This window comes from Humulus lupulus, chromosome 4, assembly GCF_963169125.1.
Source record: "Humulus lupulus chromosome 4, drHumLupu1.1, whole genome shotgun sequence".
Taxonomy (NCBI): Eukaryota; Viridiplantae; Streptophyta; class Magnoliopsida; order Rosales; family Cannabaceae; genus Humulus; species Humulus lupulus.
In genome coordinates, this window is record NC_084796.1 from 193,084,175 (window position 1) to 193,105,578 (window position 21,404).

General features: G+C 35.3%; 1 protein-coding gene and 1 long non-coding RNA gene across 2 annotated transcripts; both read left to right on the forward strand.

Annotated features, from left to right (window-relative positions):
• The first annotated feature begins 8,476 nt into the window (after positions 1 to 8,476).
• LOC133831082 (protein S40-4-like) lies at positions 8,477 to 9,305 on the forward strand. Its single transcript, XM_062261249.1, has one exon. It carries the CDS (start codon positions 8,537 to 8,539, stop codon positions 9,080 to 9,082), a length of 546 nt encoding a protein of 181 aa, XP_062117233.1. The 5' UTR covers positions 8,477 to 8,536; the 3' UTR covers positions 9,083 to 9,305.
• Positions 9,306 to 11,152: 1,847 nt separating this feature from the next.
• On the forward strand, positions 11,153 to 13,177 carry LOC133829343 (uncharacterized). Its single transcript, XR_009891702.1, has 3 exons — positions 11,153 to 12,268; positions 12,460 to 12,708; positions 12,802 to 13,177. It is a non-coding gene; the product is annotated as an uncharacterized LOC133829343 (long non-coding RNA).
• Positions 13,178 to 21,404: the final 8,227 nt, after the last annotated feature.

Below are 21,404 nucleotides of genomic sequence, written 5' to 3' on the forward strand. Positions count from 1 at the left end.
ACAACACACCATGCGTCAAGTACTCAATGAAAGGTGCCATCCATGTATCCGCCGCTTGAATCACCAGAGAGGTTTCTTTTACATGGATGCTTGGTGCGGACAGTTGTTCAACAGATACTATATTCATGGCGTCAGCATCCTTGGCACTCGCTAACTTGGCCAAAGCATCAGCATTTGAATTATGGTCGCGAGGTACTTGCTGAAGAGTATACTTTTCAAACTGTGCCAACAAATCCTTTGCTTTGTCCAAGTAAGCAACCATCTTCAGCCCCCGGGCTTGGTACTCTCCAATAATCTGATTAACCACCAACTGGGAGTCACTATAGATTTCAAGTGACTTTATGTTCATGTCCTTGGCTAACCGTAAACCTGCGAGCAGCGCTTCATACCCGACATCGTTGTTGGACGTCATGAAGTTGAATCTAATTGCGCAGTGGAATCGATGCCCTTCAGGCGTTATCAAAATCACTCTGGCTCCAGCGTGATGTTCATTAGAAGAACCGTCTGTAAATAACTTCCAGGAGGGAGTTTGGTTGTGAGGTTCATGCTATTCTGTCTGTTCATCATCTTGAAGCCCAGTGAGCTCTACGAAAAAATCAGCCAGAGCTTGTCCTTTTATCGCTGTTCGTGGCAAATAAGAAATTTCAAACTGTCCAAGTTCAACTGCCCATTTCAACAATAGACCAGCGGCTTCTGGCTTCTACAGAACTTTCTGTAGGGGCTGGTTGGTTAGTACAGTGATGGGGTGAGCTTGAAAGTATGGCCACAACTTTCTGGAGGCTAAAATCAAACAGTAGGCTAATTTTTCGATTGGTGGATACCGAATCTATGCTCCTATTAGCCTTTTGCTTACATAATATACGCCCTTATGCACATTTTCTTCCTCCCTTACCAAGACAGCGCTTGCAGCATATTCTGTGACCGCCAAATAGATGAACAAAGTTTCCTTTTCAACTGGTTTAGATAGAATCAGTGGCTGCGACATATGAGACTTCAAAGCCTGGAAAGCATGTTCACACTCCTCTGTCCATTCAAATTTCTTATTGCCTCTAAGTAGATTAAAAAATGGGACGCACTTATCTGTCGATTTGGAGATAAATCTACTTAGAGCAGCGATTCTTCCGGTTAAACTTTGAACATCTTTGATCTTCGCTGGCGATTTCATATCGATCAGGGCCTTGATCTTTTTGGGATTAGCTTCAATTCCTCGCGAGTTTACTATAAATCCTAAAAATTTCCCTGATCCAACTCCGAAGGAACACTTGAGGGGATTCAATTTCATTTGGTACTTGTTCAAGGCATTGAAGCATTCTTGCAGATCCTCAATGTGTCCTTCTGCCTTTTTCGACTTAACCAGCATGTCATCTACATACACTTCCATGCTTGTATCGATCAACTCCTTAAACATGTGATTGACCAATCGCTGGTAAGTTGCACCATCGTTTTTCAAACCGAAGGGCATTAATTTGTAACCATAAAGCCCTGTATCGGTCCGAAAGCTAGTGTGATCCTCATTGGGTGGATGCATACTGATCTGATTGTACCCAGAGTACACATCCATGAATGACAGGATCACGTGTCCTACAGTGGCATCGACTAGCTGGTCAATTCTAGGGAGTGGGAAACAATCTTTAGGGCAGGCTTTATTAAGGTCTGTGAAATCCACGCATGTTCTCCACCTTCCATTCGGCTTGGGTACTAGTACGGGATTAGAGACCCACGATGGATAAAATGCTACCCTGACGAATCCATTCTCCTTTAGCTTCTCGACTTCTTCCTTCAGAGCCTTCGATCTGTCTTTGTCGAGGAGCCTTCTCTTTTGTTGCACTGGTAGAAAGCTTTCATCTATATTTAGGACATGGCTGATAACTGCTAGGTCAATCCCAACCATGTCTTTATGTGACCAGGCAAAAACTCCCTGGTTTTTCTTCAAAAATTCCACCAGCTTTTGTTTTGCTGTTGTCTCTAAGTTTTTACCGACTTTCCCAACCCTGGTCGGATCTGCTTCATCGAGTTGGACCTCCTCGAGGTCCTCGATTGGTCCTACTTGTTCATCAAAATCCCCAAAGCGAGGATCCAAGTCCCTATCCTCCTTTGGGCAACACCCTATTTGGTGACACAATCACCTGATTGGGCTTGTACTTCATTAGCTGTTTGCAACTCTTTTCCAGCGACTTCCCTCGATCCACCTTTCATTGCCTTAGATATCAAGGAGTTGTAGCATTCCCTCGCTTCTTGTTGGTTTCCCAATACACATCCTATCCCTGCGTTAGTTGGGAATTTCATGGCAAGGTGCCAAACCGAGGTCACAGCTCGCAGGTCGACCAGAATAGGTCTTCCAATTACAGCATTGTATGTGGAAGGGAAATCAACTACTATAAAAGTAGTGAGTAATGCCCTATTAGCGGGTGTAGTTCCTGCGGTAACTGGAAGTCTAATCAACCTCGTTGGTGCGAGCCCTTCGCCGGAAAAACCATAAATGGTCTGGTTGCATTGCTCCAAGTCCTTCACGGACAACTTCTTCCTTTCTAACGAAGATTTGTACAAGATGTTGACTGAGCTCCCTGTGTCAACCAACACCCTCTTAACCATCATGTTGGCAATCTAGACGTCCACGACCAGTGGGTCCGAGTGTGGGAATCAGACATGCTAAGCATCGTCCTTAGAGAAAGCTATTAACTTTTCCTCTGTTCGAGGTTTTTTAGGTGCTCGATCCTCCACACTCATCATCTCGATGTCCTGGTCGTGGCGTAAGGTCCGAGTGTATTGCTCCCTTGCTTTCCCACTATCTCCTACAAGGTGTGGGCCGCCACATATGGTGAGTAACGTACCTGCGACAGGAGCTGGCTGTAAAGGTGGCAAGCGTTGGCATGCAGGCGCCTGCTCGTTGCCTCCTTGAGCCTCTCGTTGAGAACCTCCTGTGGCTCGCACATATCTCCTTAGGTGTCCTTGTCTAATAAGGAACTCAATCTCGTCCTTCAACTGGTTACACTCATTAGTGTCATGTCCGTAGTCGTTGTGAAAACGACAAAATTTTGTTGTATCTCTCTTAGAGATATCCTTCATTATAGGTGCTGGTCGCTTATAAGGGACATTGGAGTTGGTCACCTGGTAGACCTCTGCTCTACTCTCGACAAGGGTCGTATAGTTGGTGAATCTTGGCTCATACCTATTGCCTTTGGGGTGTTTATTTTCGGACGTTGACGGCTCATTGTTCGCCCTTTTTCCACCGTTTTTACCATTTCCGTTCCCGTTGCCTTTACCGTTGCCATTGGGTTTATCTGACCCGCCGGCGGCTTTGGCGGGATCTTCCTTTGGTCCATTGTATTTTGTAGGCGATTTCCCTTGGTTGGCTATCGCATCCTCGAGCTTGATATACCGATCTGCTCGATCAAGAAACTCCTGGGTACTCTTCCCCCCATTTTTTCTTAAGTTGTTCCAGAGGGGAGAATGGGGCCTTACCCCAGCAGTTAGGGCCATCATTTTCCCTTTTTCTCCAACAGTTTTTGCCCCAGCAGCGGCTCACATGAAATGTTGGATGTATTTTTTCAAGGGTTCCCCCTCCTTTTGTCGAATCTCGACCAGCTGATTGGCTTCAGTTGGATGCACACGACCAGCGTAGAATTGTCCGTAGAATTCCCTCACGAACATTTCCCATGATAAAATACTAGCAGAAAGGAATTTAAAGAACCAATCCTGCGCAGTGTCAGATAGGGTGGCTGGGAAAATCCTGCAACGGGCATCGTCCGATACCTTCTGGATGTCCATCTGTATCTCAAACTTGTTTACATGAGATACTGGGTCCCCATACCCATCGAAGTTCGGCAGTACTAGCATCTTGAACTTGCTGGGGGTTTTCGCTACAGCAATCCTCTATACAAACGGAGTACCTCTCCTCTGATCATACTCGATATGGGATGTCCAGCTTCCCACCAGCTGTTGGACAACCTGATTTAGTGCATCAATTTGGGCCTACAAAACATCTGGGATCGATGGGGCGACTGGTGCCGGAGGAGCGTACTTATCGTGCCTCTCGCATCTGTTGTTGAGCACGTCCTTCATGTCATCATCTTTGCGCCTTTGCTCGCTAGCACCCAACCGATCAAATACGTTATGCTGTCTAGGCTGCCCCCGACGTTCTGGCTCGTAGGCCTATTTTCTCTCGGTGGGGGGATCCTATCTCCGCCTCTTCCTTCATAACCTCGACCAGCATTTCTCCTGCCAGAGTCGGCCTCATTATAATCATGGTCGTCCCTAAACAGTGACCGAATTTAATGTGACCGGCTGGTCACGCTGTTTCCTCCTCTAGTTGGCATCTCCCGAGCGTCAGGGGGAGGCCTGCGTTGGTCGGTGGGTCCCGTGCATTATTATGCCGTGGGGGTCCCCTAACCGCAGAGCCTGACTCAGTGTGCCTTCTGTTAGCAGAAGGACGTTGCCCCCTGCTCGGTGGATTTGGCTCATCGGTCACTGGGCGACTAAGGCTTCGGAGAGGCTGCCCGGCCCTATTATGCCTCTGGCGCTGGGGATTGCCTCAACCAACTTGAGAAGGTGGCTGCTGCTCAGGATCCTAAATTGGGATATCCTGTTGAGCAGCGGGCGGTTGCTTCGGCCTTTGAGGGCTTGTCGGCTGAAGTGGAGGACTCGGGTTTGGGGCCCGGTTTGGTGGTGCGTTTGGTGGCTAATCCGGTTGAGAAGCCGGTGCAGTTTGTCCTCGAGCCAACTGAATGGCTTCTTCTAAGGCAGCTGTGGCATCTCTCTGCCGGCGGTCCATGTTTGCCTACCACTCATTTAGTTCCTGATGTTGACACTAGATTTCCCTCTGCTGTAGCGCCAAGGTCTCCGCCGCATTCTCTTGATTGGCCCTTAGATTGGCCAATTTGTCCTGCAACACACTCAGTGTTGTCCTCAGTGTTTCAGAATCCATTTCTTCCTCCTCAAAATCCAAGTGTGGCTCATTTTCAACCACATTTGGGGGAGGAGGCTGAGTGGATGCAGTGCCAGCAGTCTGCCCAGTTTTCTTGGATGTCTTAGCCATTTGATCTTCTTGAAGTCTCGAAATAATTCTCTCAATGAGAGCACTAAAATGTTGACCCCCGATTTGGTCAACGACACGGAGTCAAATAAACAATAAAGAACAAAAGGAAAACAAGAAGAAAATCAAATGGAAAGCAAATAACACAAACAATTTATAGTGGTTCGGCCCCAACTAGATAGTAATGACCTACATCCACTTAGTGTTCTTATTGATACTGAATCACAATATTGTGATTAATGAACTAGGGTTCACGAGTTTCACAAGCCTTGAGAGGATTACAATCTCGGTGGATAATCATACTATGCTCTTTTCTCTGAATACCTAGATGAAAAATTCCAAAGTCCCTCTCCTTGAGCTCTTTTATTTTTATTTATATGCTCAAGGGGGTTACACGGGCCAACAAGCCTTAATTACAATTAAGATCAGCGTATCAAGTAAATAAAAGGAAATATAATAAATGTAATTATTACAAGATAGCGTATTCAAAAGGAAGTAAATGAAAGTATGCATCTAGATTGGTCGCACCTAATCGCGAGATTTGACTTATCAATAATTATCTGGTCGATGATCGAACAGGGTCCATCCACTGGAAACCGCCATGTGCTAGCCATGCAGAAGAAAATCTTGTCACGTCATCAGGAGCCATTTTTGGGTAAATAAGTACAAACTATTTATAGATCTAGTTTACAGAATATTATTTCCTTAATTTTAGGGAAGTTACAACATATTTGATTTAAATTTGAAATACAAATAAATATATTAAAATACAATGAAATGTATTAAATAAAAAAATATCCCTTAAATATAGGGTTGTTTACACAAGGTTTCAACTATACGCATAAGAGTAGGGATTTTTAATCACATACCCGCTATTACTCCAACGTGCTTTCGAGCTTGCTTAATGTTTCGAGCTCACCGTAATGTGAATGCTGCTTCCTTCTATCATTCTTTTGAGACTAACTTTCGGAGCGAACCCATGGCTTCGAGCTTCACATTGCAGGCTCGAATGCTAGTGACAAGGCACTTATGTGTGATCGATTATTTGCATAAGTACTCATATTGTTTGTCTTTTATACATCTGATTTTCATTATTGCGAGCCTACATTTTGAGGCTGCTATTTAAATCTCAAAATTCGGGGTGTAACATATATTATTTTTCTCCTCTACCTGTTAGTGTACATGAAAATATAATTAAGAATGTAAACAATTGTATTTAATTTTTTTCTTATGTAGTTAAACATTCCAAACTTAAATAATTATATAATGATTCAATTTCTTTTTAGTGCGTTTATGAATATAATAGTTAGACATGTAAGGAGTTGTATTTAATTTTTCTTTTATCAAATTAAACCAAGTGAAGATGATAATTATATGAGTAATTCAACGTTTTTTTTAGTAAGTTTGTGAAAACAATAATTAGACATGTAAAATGTTGTACTTAATTTTTCTCTAATCTCACAATTGGATCAAATATGTCATTAGAGCACTCTCAATGGGTGCTCTACTTCATCTTTTAAAATATCTCATCAAAACTCACATTTTTCTATTTTACCTCTAAGTTTTACATTATACCATACATCAACTTCTCTATATATTTATTTATATCATTTAAATATTATATATTTAAATATATTTTATTACTTAAAGTAAAATAAAATAATTGAAAAAGAAAAAAAATATATATACTAAGTAGAGAGAGAAAGCTTATAAAAAAATTAATAATATTAAAATATTATATAAAGGATATGTAAATGTTATGTAAATGTAGATATGAATTAATTGGAGTTTGTGCATAGCTATTATAAATATATGTATAAAGGAGCTGATGGAAAATGTTTTTGTGAGTTTTAGCTAAATATTATAGTGAAAGTGTATTACAAAATATATCACCAAAACATACATTTTTATAATTTACCTCAAACTTTTACATTATACCATACATCTGCTTCTCTATTTTTTCTCTACATCATTTATATATTATATATTTTTAAATATTTTATTCATTTTAAGAAATAAAATAATTAAATATGATAGTATCACACTCATATATATATACAAAAATTTATAAAAAAATAATAAAATATTTATAGCTTGATGAATATTGTTTCATTACATATAGAGAAATACTATTCATTTAGGTAAAAAAATATAATTTTACATCATCACCCATTAAAAGACCACTTAACCACTTTTTCTCTATATTATAAATAATAATACATTTTAGTTCATCCATTAAAAATACTCTTAATATGTGTTAAAAGTCTGAGCGGGCTGTATATCATTGTTCAAAGTGATTTGCTATCATGCGAGGATATCTTTCCGACCTTACGGTGTGGATTCAACTAGTTTTGACTTTGACTTTCAAAAGTTGAGTGTATGAATTAAACAATATTCTGTTATTAAATTTTATTAATGGTAATAAAGCCGTGAAAGATAACTAGTACTCATAAAAGTTTTGGATAATTCTATGATAGGCCTTCAAAAAGAGTCTTACTGTAGGGTTTTTTAATGTTCTCAACTTGTTAATAGTTTTCGGCGCGATTTTTTTTTATGACCATGTATATTGTAGTTATTTAGAACATCCTGCAAATTTTCAGAAAATTCCGAATAATTTACAGTGCCGAAAACAGATTATTGCACGCGCGACTAATTTTTTTATGCGCGTGGAAAATAACATATTTGAACTTAGTTTTCGGCACTGTAAATTATTCAGAATTTTCTGAAAATTTGCAGGAGGCTCTAAATAACTACAATATACATGGTCATAAAAAAAAATCGCGCCGAAAACTGTTTAAAGGTTAAGAACATAAAAATAGTCATACGATAGGGCTTCAAAAAATTTCCAAAAGTTTTAACATTCCTTCAATAATAATAATAATAATAATAAAAATTTAACATATGGATAATGTTTGAGGGCTTTTAACTTTATCCAAATCTTAATACAAGGACTTTGCTTTTAATCTTAATAATCTTAAGTTTTCAGACTACATATTACCCATTTGAATTTTATCATTAATATGAAAAACTAGTTGAATGAGAGGTTTTTTTTTTTATTTGGTGAAAAAAATAGTAATATAGTATAATATGGCAAATACCCTAAAATTCATAAAATATTCAAACTTTATCTATAGGTATGCTATGCAATAAAGTTTGTAGTATAGAGTAGGTTTATCTAACCGTGACTCATATAATTGAGGAAAAGTTTTGAACCAATCAGAATTTGACAACACAAAATTCTTCGAAACATGAATTGAGTGAGTGGAAAAGGAAAATGTTGAATGCATGAACAGAAAAGGGAGAGGGTTCATAATAAAAACGTGAGCACGGTCGTATTGTATCATTTTCGGTATGTCCTTTGGAATTTAGTAAGTTAAGGAGTTGGTACTACGAAAACAGAGAAGCTTATCCACTAAGTACAAAGACCATTATAAAAGCAAGTCTCGTTTACGGAAAAACTTCTAAAAAAATAAATCATTTCTGAATTCTCTGTTTTCAGAAAATATGAGCTCACGGAACTACATCTACCCAACTTCGATGATAAATACCACTACCACCAATCCAAAAATCTCTGATTCTCTCTTCGAATTCGACGAATCCGAAATATGGAATTCGAGTCCGGTTCTCAACCAAACTCCGCCGTTAGAATCGTCGGCGGCTGTGGCGGCGACGAAGAAATGGATACCGATCTCGAGAGAGCCGAAGAAAATCGGGATGATAAGGAAGATGAGTATGACCAAAACGACGGCGTCTTCGTCGGTTCCGGTCAACGTACCAGACTGGTCAAAGATTCTCAAGGACGATTACAAGGACCACCGCAAAGTCAGTGACTTCGACTTCGACGACGAAACAGAAAACGACGATGAAGATCACGGCGGCATCGGCGTCATCGGTGGTGGCGATGATGATTGGATTCCACCGCATGAGTACCTGGCCAGGACGAGAGGAGCTTCGCTTTCGGTCCACGAAGGCGTGGGTAGGACCCTCAAAGGAAGAGACCTGTGGCGCGTGAGAAACGCCATTTGGAAAAAAGTCGGTTTTGAGGATTAATTATTATTATTATTATTTCAAAATTTGAGTTTTAATTAACAAAAATTTTGAAAATGGAAATGGAAATTTTGGTAGGGGTAAGAGTAGTAGAAGGAAAATTTGTTATTATTATTATTATTATTACTTTATAATTAGTCTCTCTTATATTAAATATTACAGGACTAATTTTATTGTTCATTATGTACTCCGGGTGTCTGAGTTTTAATGAAGGACCTCTTTTTTATTTTTATGTTTACGCAAAGTTTATATTTTCTGTCTCTTAAAAAAAAACAAAGAAAAAAAAGATGTATTTTTTATGTTTATGTATGTTTAATCTTTTGCAAAAACACGCCTGAAAATGGCTATTTATAATAAAATGTGTGGCTATTATTTTTTTTAGTAAAAATGTGTGGTTATTATTAGTCTTTGTTAGAGCATTAATTTTATTATTATTTTTTGTGTGCTTTGGGTGTCTTGAGTTTTAATGAAGGACCTCTTTTTTATTTGTGTAGTATGTTTAATTTTAATATATATATTTTTTGTTTTGCAAAAACGCGCTTTAAGAAAATGGTAATTTGAAAATTATGTCGCTTTTCATTGAAATGTAATATAGTTTATATTGATTGTGGTGGGGGAGGAGTTAAGTGACGTAAAGTTATTGGGTTAATAGTTAGGTGTGAAAGCTATTTTTTATCTAGAACAAAGCTTGGACGAAACATATTGGTCATATTTGAGTGACAAATGGCTTATTAGTAGACATTTATCGTTCCATCTTTTTTTTTGGTTAGTTCAATTTATTATTTTTCTGTTCAATTTATTATTATTAAAAATACACTTATTCATACATTTATAAATATAAACCTTAAGCAAAACGATAAATAAATAAATAAAACTATGTCTAATTTCGTCTTCATAGGCCTAACAAAATAAAATTGTAATAACATATAATAAATATTAATTAGTGATAATTATCATCTCCAAACCAAGGGGCGCCGCACCTTGATTTTAATTTAGTTTTTTAATTAATTTTTGGTGGATAAGTACTTTTTTATTTTTGGGTAAGATAAAGTTGGGTAGCGTAACACATATATGTACAATTATATATGATTAAAATTGGACCAACAACAAGCCATCTCGTTTACTTTTCATGGTTTTAAGTTGATATGCCGGCGGCATCAGTAAATTTAAAAAAGAAACAATAATAATAATTAATTGGGTAGAAGTTGCTTATAATACATCATGAGAAAATTGAGAGGTAAAAAAAAGTTGCGTCTTTTTAGATAAATTTACTTATTTTTTGGTACGAAGTGTGGTGAAACATGTGAAAATATTAAAATAAGAAATATAGGTGGAGAAATGTTACACATGATAGTAGTGGTGGTTTTGTTATATTACTATTATTCTTACATTAAATAAAATAAAGGAAAAATGCTAAGTTTGCTCTTAATGCGCAATTATTTATTGTGTTTTATAAAATGAATCAAAATAATATTTTAGACTTAATTTTAATTAAAATATTTCAAAATAATTTTTTTTTCTCAGCTTCTTAATCATCTTCTCAGTTATTATGTACTTATCTCATCTCTAAAGATTCAAGAATTGATCTTATAATTATTTTTTTTAACAAAAATTGAGTTTAAGTACTATTTTGATCCATTTTGTAAAATATAATATCTGAATTATCATTTAGCAAAATACAAAAACCGATCATGTATTCTGAAAAAATATAGGAACTAAAATAATATTTTCCTTAAAATAAATAAATAAAAAGTATATTTTGTGTTTTACTTTAATTTAATATGGAAGGATAGAGTTGGTTTGGAAATATTATTCATATCATTAGAATCGGATAAGAATGGATTTAATTTTATCCTATCTTATGTTTGGGGGAACATACATATAAAGAGGAAATATTAAAAATATATATTATTTCTATAATTCATCTCCTTATCTCTATGGTTTTCTTTTAGTTTTGAACCTTCTTCCATATATGGAAAGAAGTCATTAAAGACTTTCACTACATAAGATGCGTTAACGGTAGGTTTTTTTTGGGGGGTCAGATAATTATAAATCAATTTGTATAATGGAGAAGGTGATTTTAAATAACAAAAATATTTCTTGGTGGGTCTTCATTTATATCCTATATATAAATTTGTGTACACAATATATGTTATACAAATTCTCCAACCAAGCTTTAAATGTTTATTATAGTTCATATTGCACTATTTGTTTCTCTAACGGATGGTTAAACTTTACACTAAAAATAGTGTAATATAAAATGTTGTCTTCCTAATTAGCAAATAAAGCATAAAATAAATTACTCAAATTCCCCTAAAAGCTTTTCATCAATGGTTGCCATTGTAAGATAAACCAAATGGTTCGTAAGGTATCATAAATGGAGTTCAATATCACTTATATGTATAAAGAGCTTGTTGCCCCAGTTTTCTCCGTTACATGTGGCACACTTTAAGGAGGATTGAGGTTTCACGTAAGCTAGTAAAGTCTCCTTGAGCCTATTCTAGGCTCCACAAGATGTAAGCTCATCCTTCACCACAGTTCACCACCTCCGGAGGAGTACTGTTACGACCTACTAATAGGGCTGAGCATAAAATTCAAAAAACCGAAAAAACCAGATAAACCGACCATCCGAACACTGAAAAAACCGAAACCGATTAAACCGAACACCGAAAAAACCTCAAACGGCGTAAACCGCCACTGTTTGGTCGGTTTAGAAATATTGTCCGGACCGACCGAACGGAACCGAAACCGACCGAGCACTATTATATATAATAATATAATATTATATAATTATTAATTAAAAAATAAATAAAATCTGATATGTTTTTAGGCCATCTCTTCTCTCGATCTCTCTATCTCTATCACATCGCATATACTCCTCTCAGCAGCTCAGCCCCTACGGTGTCGCCTCCTTCCTTCCTCTCTGTCTCCTCCCTCCGGCGACTGCCAAAACGAACGGAATGGAACAGCCCAGCCTCTTCCTCTCTGTCTCTCTCATCATCTCCTCATCTCCTCCTCTTCCTCTCTGTTTCGCTTATCCCTCTGCCCAAACGAAACGAACGGAACGGACCGACATCGAGCAAACGCGACTCGGCGGTAGCACTGCCCAGCCCACTCCGGCGACTGCTTCACCGACACAGTGCCTTCCCACTCCAGCGACTGCTTCACTCACGGACACAGTGACTCGAGGTATGCAGCTTCGTTAAAACAGAGTGAGACATATATATATATATATCATTATGGATATATATTGGAAAACACTATTAATCCTATATGAGAATTTGTATAATGATATGGTAGTCTTCTTGTTAGATGAAATTATATATATATATATAGATCAATATTAATAATGTATAATAATAACTGTTTGTTTTATTCAGTGAATCATGTAATCCTGGCAGTCTTGATTCAAACAAGGTGAAGGGGAAGATTTTGATTTGTCTTGTGAATCTACCTTTATTCAATCCTGCAGAAATGGTTTACCAAGCTTCTCTTGTGGGTGCTGTTGGAGTGATAGTAATTAATCATATCTCCATTATAAGAACAATTCCTCAAACCTTTATTCTTCCTGCATCTCATCTCAATGCCTCTCAGGGAAATTTTGTATATGAATACTTGAAGATTGCTAAGTACGACTAAAACTCTTGAGTTGTTTCACTATATATGCCACTTATTTTCATTTTGGCTTGACTTTGACCAATGATATATTTTGTTGAATTCAGGAATCCTATAGCCTACATATCTCGGGGAAAGACTGAATTGGAAGTAAAACCATCACCAATTATGGCTTCATTCTCATCAAGAGGACCTAATGCCATAGAACCATCAATATGGATATATATTGGAAAACACTATTAATTATTAAAATGGATTCCAACAGTCCAAAAATTTTAATTTTTTAACCAAAACTTTAAAAAAAAAAACAATAATCAATTCGGTTTGGTCGGTTTAACCGACCAAACCGCGGTCCAAAACGGTCGGTTTTTTTTAAACTGGTTTGGTTCGGTCGGTTTTTGGATTGCACCAATCCGGACCGAAAACCGAATTTTGGATTTTTTGTTGTGAAAAAACTGCCAAAACCGACCGATGCTCACCCCTACCTACTAATCCAATGTTAGGATTAATGCCTTAAAAATATGTAAAAATATTTTATTGATTTAAATAAAAATACAATTTTATTATATTTGAATGTTATAATTATTGTTTGAAATAATTGTATAATAATATCATAAAAATTCCTTATTCATTTATGAGAATATTTTGATTCACTCGTTAATGTTTCTTATTATAATGAGGCTAATGACTTTTGTTTTGGAGATTCAATATCATGAATGGATGGGAACATGATTTACAATAATGGAATCCATACTTTTCTAACGAATTGAATATTAGTTCCCTTAAGGGTTAATTCTGGAACTAAATAGTTATTGAGCTCAAATCTATAATTTGATTATAGATTAATTATTCGCTAGTGAATTAATGCTACTTAAGGATAAATAGGTAATTAGAAGGATAAAACGGTAATCTTGAACAGCTCTAATTAACGAACCAATAAATGGAGGATAGAACTACATTTATTGATTATATCAATGGACTGCAAGAGAAAACTTTGTAAATATAATTCTATAAATACTTAGAGTGCAATTCCATATTTATAGTGTAGTAATCATGGAATTAATAAATAAGATTATTAGATTAAAAAATTTAATTAATAATCTGGTTTATTAAAGCTTCGTATTATAGGTCAATGGTCCTCATATCACCTTTATCCTACACTGTCAAGGGTAAAGATGTCAAAATGAAGATTTGTAGAGAGAATGACTTAATTGCAAAGAAATTAATGTTTCGGGGCAAGGAAATAATTATGGGCAATTGATTAATTATGAATTAATTAATTATTTAACTATATATAGTTTTTATTCGGAAAAATTATAAGTTAAAATAAATATTAATCATGTTTGGATTAATATAAAGAGGGATTCATAATTATCTTATTTATAATAAGACATTTATTTATTTATTTACAACTGATATTTTAAGATAAAGTTAATTTTGAATTAATTGATATTTATTTTGGGATAAATATATTGTCTTAAATATTAATTAAACACACAAATAAGAAAATTATGGAGAGCCCTAATAGTGTGGGGCGACACACTCACTGCATAGTGAATGAATGTGGCGCCACACACATGGATATTTGTATCGTTGGGATTTGAATTTTGAATTTTAAATAATTTATTTATTTAATGATTCTTTTTAAATATTATTTAAATTAAATAATTAAATATGTTACAACTAATCAGTTTTATTTTAATAAAATAAATATTAATTAATTAAGTTAATTATCTTTATAAAATTGAAAAAGCGATACTTTCAGGAAGAAGTTGTTTTAAGCAATTACAAAGTTTAGATTGTCAAACTCTCTCTTTGAAAAATAAGAAAGCGATAGTTTTTCTAAACCTGAAAAACTATTCAATACATCTTCTTTCAATCAAACCTCTCTAGATCTCATGTGTTGAGTACATCTAGAGAGTTCTAAATCAACATTTTGAATCATATGTGCCCACACACGTCCTTGTGTGTTTGAGGATTAGTATGGAAGATCAAGGTGCGAGCTTTCAGAATCTGGATAGGAAGATCGTTGATTTATACAAAAAAATTCGTGGATTCTTGGTAGGCTTCAAAAGGTAATCTCTAATATATTTGTATGTGATTTAATATATCTATATATGTATGATCCTGACTGGTATTAATAACTTTTAAAAAGACTCATTCCGTTGCATAACTCTGATTTACACTTTAATACCAACATCCAGGACCGTTATACCGTGTGTCTAAAATAGTGCTTAACTCGTTAAGCGAGTTATTTGGACTCAAAAGTGTAATTAAAGTTAATTAAAGGTTTAAGTACTAAAAAGTTGGTCAAAAGGTATAAACTTTTCCATTAAAACTTTAAATATTTACAATGGATCCCAAAATGAGTTTAATCAAAAGGATATTACATCATTGTTAACAAAATACATCGACCTAAGCGACAAAATGGACTTTTACCCTATGTCCCTCGAATATCTGGACCCTGACAGCCGAGCACGTTGAACATGTACGTGCCGCTCCAAAGCCCTCCAACTCATGGCTGGTCTATTTTTTCCTTACCCTTACCTGCACCATATAGCACCAATGAGCCAAGACCCAGCAAGAAAACCCCACAAGGCATAGTAATAATCACATTAAATATAAACAACAATTAGCATTCTTCAATTATTATAAATACATTCATTCCAATACATAAACCATTTACATGCCCTGCCCGAGCGGCCTTGCCGAGCGAGGCACGTCTCCCGGCACTAAGCTTATAGTCCATGCTGTTCGAGTGTGTACAACATTCCCATGGGGGCCCTATCATCACGGCCTACATTCCGCATGATTATCGCCGAATACAGACTATGCTGATCAATCACAGATAAATGCAGTGTGACGAGTGTCGTATGTCGTATCAAATTTAATTATGGATTTTATTAATTCCTTATAAAAACTACTTCAGTATAGCGGTAAATAAGAGTCGAACCCACAAGGACTATGATTCTAATTATTATTCAAAATAAGAAATAAACATAAATTAACTAGGGGATTTAATTTTTAAAGATTAAAATATAAAATAAAATGAAGATTAAAAAGAATAAGATTAAAGAGTAACGATTCAAGAACTAAGGAAACTGCAATTTTAAAGAAATAGTAAAGAGTTATCCTCCACCTTTGACAATCAATCTATCAACAAAGATAAATAATATTCTCGTATTCCCAATTAAACTATTAACCCTGCAGATAACACTTAAGCAATCAATTATCCTAGTTTCCCTATTATAATTAATTAAAGCTAAGCGCTCTTAATTAACCATTTTTACCAAGCAATAAACTCATTAATCATGCGATATATTTAACCTAGGAAAAATATTACACTCTATGGAAACAAGTTAATCTAGGCAACAAATTTATTAAGCATGCAATTCATTTAACCTATGTTCTATATTTCATCAGAATCAAGATACTCGCCAAAATACCTTAATTGCAATTTATTACTCTACTTGGAATCCTAAACTATTAGGTGAATAGCAAACCTAAGATGATAATAGAATAATGCAAAACCCTAATTAGCGGCTGTCTAAACAAGATTTTACAAGATCCATGACATTCAAATAGAAAAATAGAAGCAATTTAATATAAGGGAATAGAAGGAATAAAATTAATCAATGCATTCAAGATCTCATGTCTAGGGTTTTGAAATAACCCTCAACTTCAAAGAAATCTACTCCATAAACAAATTCATACTCACAAACATAAATATTCAATGAAAATAAAGAAGTTTTGAAAAGAAATAAAAACTAATTGAAGAATAAAGATGGAGATATATTTTTCTCCTCCTCTGTAGCTCTAGCCTCTAAAATTCGCAATCAAAAGTTATATTAAAGGGAAAAGCTTCGAACTACCCACTTTTAGGAGTAGTTAATTAAAACTAAACACTAAATATATTTAGTTGAACTTTACCCATTATTATCATGAGACTTCCCAAATTACCCTTATTTGAGCTCATGGTTCTAAGTATTTTTGTAGTGTGTATTATATGTGTCATATTATAGTTAATTGGAAATACATTCTAATTATAGTATGTCATATAAATATGTGACAACTATATTTATAGGATTGTATTCAATCTTTGAAAAATTATTCTTTAAAATGTAAAAATCAAGGCTTAAAATGTAAACAACAATATCAACTTCAAGGCATAAAATATAAACCACGACCCTTTCAAAGTTTACCTCAAGGCTTAAAATCTAAACCACAACTTTTCAAAATGTAAACCACAAAACTTAAAATATAAACCATCACTCTTTAAAATTTAAACCACAAGCCTTAAAATTTAAACCACAACTTTTAAAAATTTAAACCATAAGGCTTAAAGTTAAACTACTAGACTTAAAATCTAAACCATGACCATATAAAATATATAAATCACAATCCTTTAAAATCTAAGCCACAACTCTTTAAAATTTAAACCACAAGGCTTAAAATTTAAACAACGTCTCTTTAAAATTTAAACCACAAGGCTTAAACTTTAAATCACAACTCTTTAAAATTTAAACCACAACTCTTTAAAATTTAAACCACGAGGCTTGAATTTAAAGTACAACTCTTTAAAATTTAAACCACAATGCTTAAAAGTTAAACTAATAGGCTTAAAATATAAACCATGACCATATAAAATGTAAATCATGATCATTTAAAATCTAAACCACTAGCCTTTAAAATTTAAACCACTAGTCTTTCAAATTTAAACCACGTCTCTTTAACTTAAAATTTAAACCACAAGACTTAAAATTTAAACTACGACTCTTTAAAACTTTAAACCACGATGCTTGAATTTAAACTACGACTCTTTAAAATTTAAACCACAAGGCTTAAAAGTTAAATTACTAGGCTTAAAATCTAAACCACAACCATATTAAATATAAACTATGTTCATTTAAAATCTAAACCACGACTCTTTAAAATTAAAACCAATATTCTTTAAAATTTAAACCACAACTCTTTAAAATTTAAACCACAAGGCTTAAAATTTAAACCACAAGACTTAAAAATTTAGATCACAAGGCTTAAAATTTAAAACACGACTTTTTAAAAATTAAACCACAATGCCTAAAAGTTAAACCACTAGGCTTAAAATCTAAACTACGATTGTATAAAATATAAAACATGATTTTTAAAATCTAAACCACAACTCTTTAAAATTTAAATCACTAGTTTTTAAAATTTAAACTACAAGACTTAAAATTTAAACCACAACTCTTTAAAATTTAAACCACAAGGCTTAAAATTTAAATCACAAGGCTTAAAAGTTAAACCACACGATTAAAATCTAAACCACGACCATATAAAATATAAATCACGATCCTTTAAAATCTAAATCACTACTCCTTAAAATTTAAACCACTAGTCTTTAAAATTTAAACTACAAGACTTTAAATTTAAACTAAAATTTTTTAAAATTTAAACCACAAGACTTAAAATTTAAATCACGACTCTTTAAAATTTAAACCACGAGGCTAAAAAGTTATACTACTAGGCTTAACAAAATAAAATGTATAGATTTTTAGCTATTAATTTAACTATGTATTTGTTGTGTTTATTTGTTATTAAATATTATTCAAAGCTATTAACTAACAGTAAAAGGAGTTGGATATGATTGTTATGTTGCTTCTTATCCTACCTTAAGGTCACGTGTTTGACCCTTGGCAGCTGCAATTGATACAAATTATATTTTTACAGCATGCCTGGACACATTGTATAGAGAAAGGGTATAATGGAATTAAAAGGGTTATCTAAAAGTGGGCACCTAGTCTAATTTATTCTATATTAAAAGTTAACCATAACCCTATTTATAGTTCTTTCAAAAATACATTTAAAATTCAAAAATGAAGGAAAAATCGATCGCCAGTCGCGACCAGTGTTTCTTGGCGCCCACAACCATTGGGACATGTATTTTCCAGAAAATCGGTCTCCGACCTCGACCTGGGACATTGCTGGCTGCGGCCAATACATTCTGTCCCTCAGCCTGCGACCTGGAATAAGGCCGGCCGCGACTGTAGAATTTTTTTTATTTTTTATTTTTCTTTAGCTGCAGCCACTGACGGAATTTTAACCATAACTTTCTCGATATAACTCGTAATTAGACGATTCCAAAATCTATGAAAAGCTAAGAAAAATATCTAAAATTTGTATTTCTTGAATGATTTTCAAAAGAGCATTATAAAAATTATCAAAATCAAGTGTAAATTTTCAAACTTGTAATTCTGAGCTTAACCATTACTTGTAAAACATCCTAACTCATTATTTTTCACCAAAATGTCTTGGAAGTCCTAAAAACACAAAATAAACTTATTAAACATATATAAATAAATAATCAAGTGCATAATCATAGAGGAATAATGAATTAAAAATAGACAAATTCGATACTTATCAAATTCCCCCACACTTGACATTTTTGCTTGTTGTAACGACCCAAATTCGCTAATAAGGCTTAAGGGCCTTGATTAGTGTGCCGGGAGGGCATAAATGGGATTAGAGTGAATATTATTGACTTAAATGTGTGAATATGTGATTAATGATGAGTATATGATAATTAATGATATTATGTGATAATATGAAATATTTATGTGATATATGTGAGAACCACATTATTATGTGGGCAGGTTCATAAAGTGCAACTTGAGACGATCCTAGGGTCAGATAGCGGGAAAAGTCACAACGGGACTTAAGATATGACTTTGGACAAGTCAGGGGTATTTTAGGTATCGGGTGGCGATTTAGACTATCGGGTCATGAAAATAAATATATGGAGATATATTTGATGTTAGGATGTCTAAGCGGGAATATTGGGGGATTTTACCGTTTTGGCCTCGGGGACGGTTCCGGCACCCCGAGCCTTGGGATTAACTTAAGGAGTAAGACAAACCTAGGAAGCCTTTAGAAAGAATTAGACCGACATTATTTTCTACTCAGTTGGTTACTCTCTCTCTCATTCTCAAGGGAAGAAACATTCAAAGGAAAACTGGGAAATTAGAGCTGAAGAATTGCTGGAAACTTAAAGGAATTCAGGAGCAACTTTGAGGATTAGCTCAGTGGAAAATCAAGGGTTAAACCAGGACTAAGGTAAGCATGAATTTCTTTCTTTCTGTGGTTAGAACTTGAGTTTCAGCTGAGTTACTGAGGTGTGTTCAATTGATGGTTAGGCTGGATTTGAGCTTGGAAGATCCTTGGAATCAGCTGGGTTTTGGCTTGAGGAAGGGTTCTATCAAGAAGGTAAGCTTTGTTTCATGAATTGGTGATTAGAGTTTGAGTTTTGACTGATTATAATTGGGTGTTTATGTTCTTAGAGTTTCAAGGATTGAAAGTGAGGTTTCTATGGGTTATTGAGCTGAATTTCTGTTGAATGGTGTAGCATAGGTTGTGCAATAAGTTGTGGTGATGTTGGGTGTTGAATTAGGGAGTTTAGGGGTGGTTTTGGCTGAGGTTTTAAGCCTTGAAATTGTGGGTTTTCTGGGTTCGTAAGGAAGGGTTGCGGCTCTGTTCTAGAGCGTTGCGGCCCTAGGTTGAAAATGAGCCAAGGAGGCTCGGCCAGGGGTGAGCGCCGCGGCACGTGTCTTTGCCAGGGTGACCTTGGTTCTGTTTTGAGGCTAGGGCCGTGGCTAAGCTTCAAGGGCCGCAGCCCTTGGTGGCCCACTTGATCTTTTAGGGTTTTTAAGGACTTAGATCAAGCCTAGGAAGCTCGGGAACCATTCCACCACCGTGCTTGGTGGGATTTGTTTTCCCGGAAGTTAGTTTTGTGACCGGAAACCCTAACTTGAGTTTTAATTAGACCCTATACTTTGGTTGTGACTAGGTGACAAAGGCTTAGGCTCAAGAGCGGATCGTGCTTGAGGGGTGTTGCTCGTAATTCAAAACTATGGAGATTAAAGGTAAGAAAACTACACCCGGTTGAATATTTGAATGGGACTAAGGGCTCCCTAATATACATGATCGAAATAATGGTATTATGCCATGTAAATTGTAAACCAACGGCCTAAGCGTGCCACAGTTAACTTGTGCAATTGGCACGACTCAGACACTGGTATCCGAGGATAGCTTATTATGCACTGAGCTCGGTTTCAGCGGGCCGGAGTTAGTGGGTTAAACAGAGGGTGCGGCCTAAGGCGTCGGCCCTAGTATTTGTGTAAATTGAATGTTATACTTGGATATAGATGAGATTGTTGAATAATTTAAATGTAGTTGAGGTTGCTTGTACCTACCTTGAAGTATGTTTATATGCTATGGATTGAATAACTGAACATGCTTACTAGAATGTCTGTTTGAGATTGCTGTATATGTTGTGTATGTTGTTTTCTTGCTGGGCCTCGGCTCACGGGTGCTGCGTGGTGCTGGTAAAGGTAAAGGCAAGATCGATCAGCCCTGATTGGAGAGCTCTGCAGGGTGAATGTACATGGTAGGCCGCTCAGCCACCACAGTTGAGGAGGTTACAGGGACAAAAGGACCAGAACCTTGTATTTTGCCATAGTATGGCTAAAGTTTACTTTTAACTGTTGAGTTTTGCAATTCAGCTTTTAAACTCTGATCTTTTGGGGATCCCTTCTGTAAATTGTTTATCAATTTATAAAATGTATCTTTTGAGACCAAAATGTCTTTTAACCCCAGAACACTCAAACTAATGACACGTTTTTAAATTAATGACTTGACTAGCAAGTCTTGCACTTTACAAGTACACAGTGTAGCG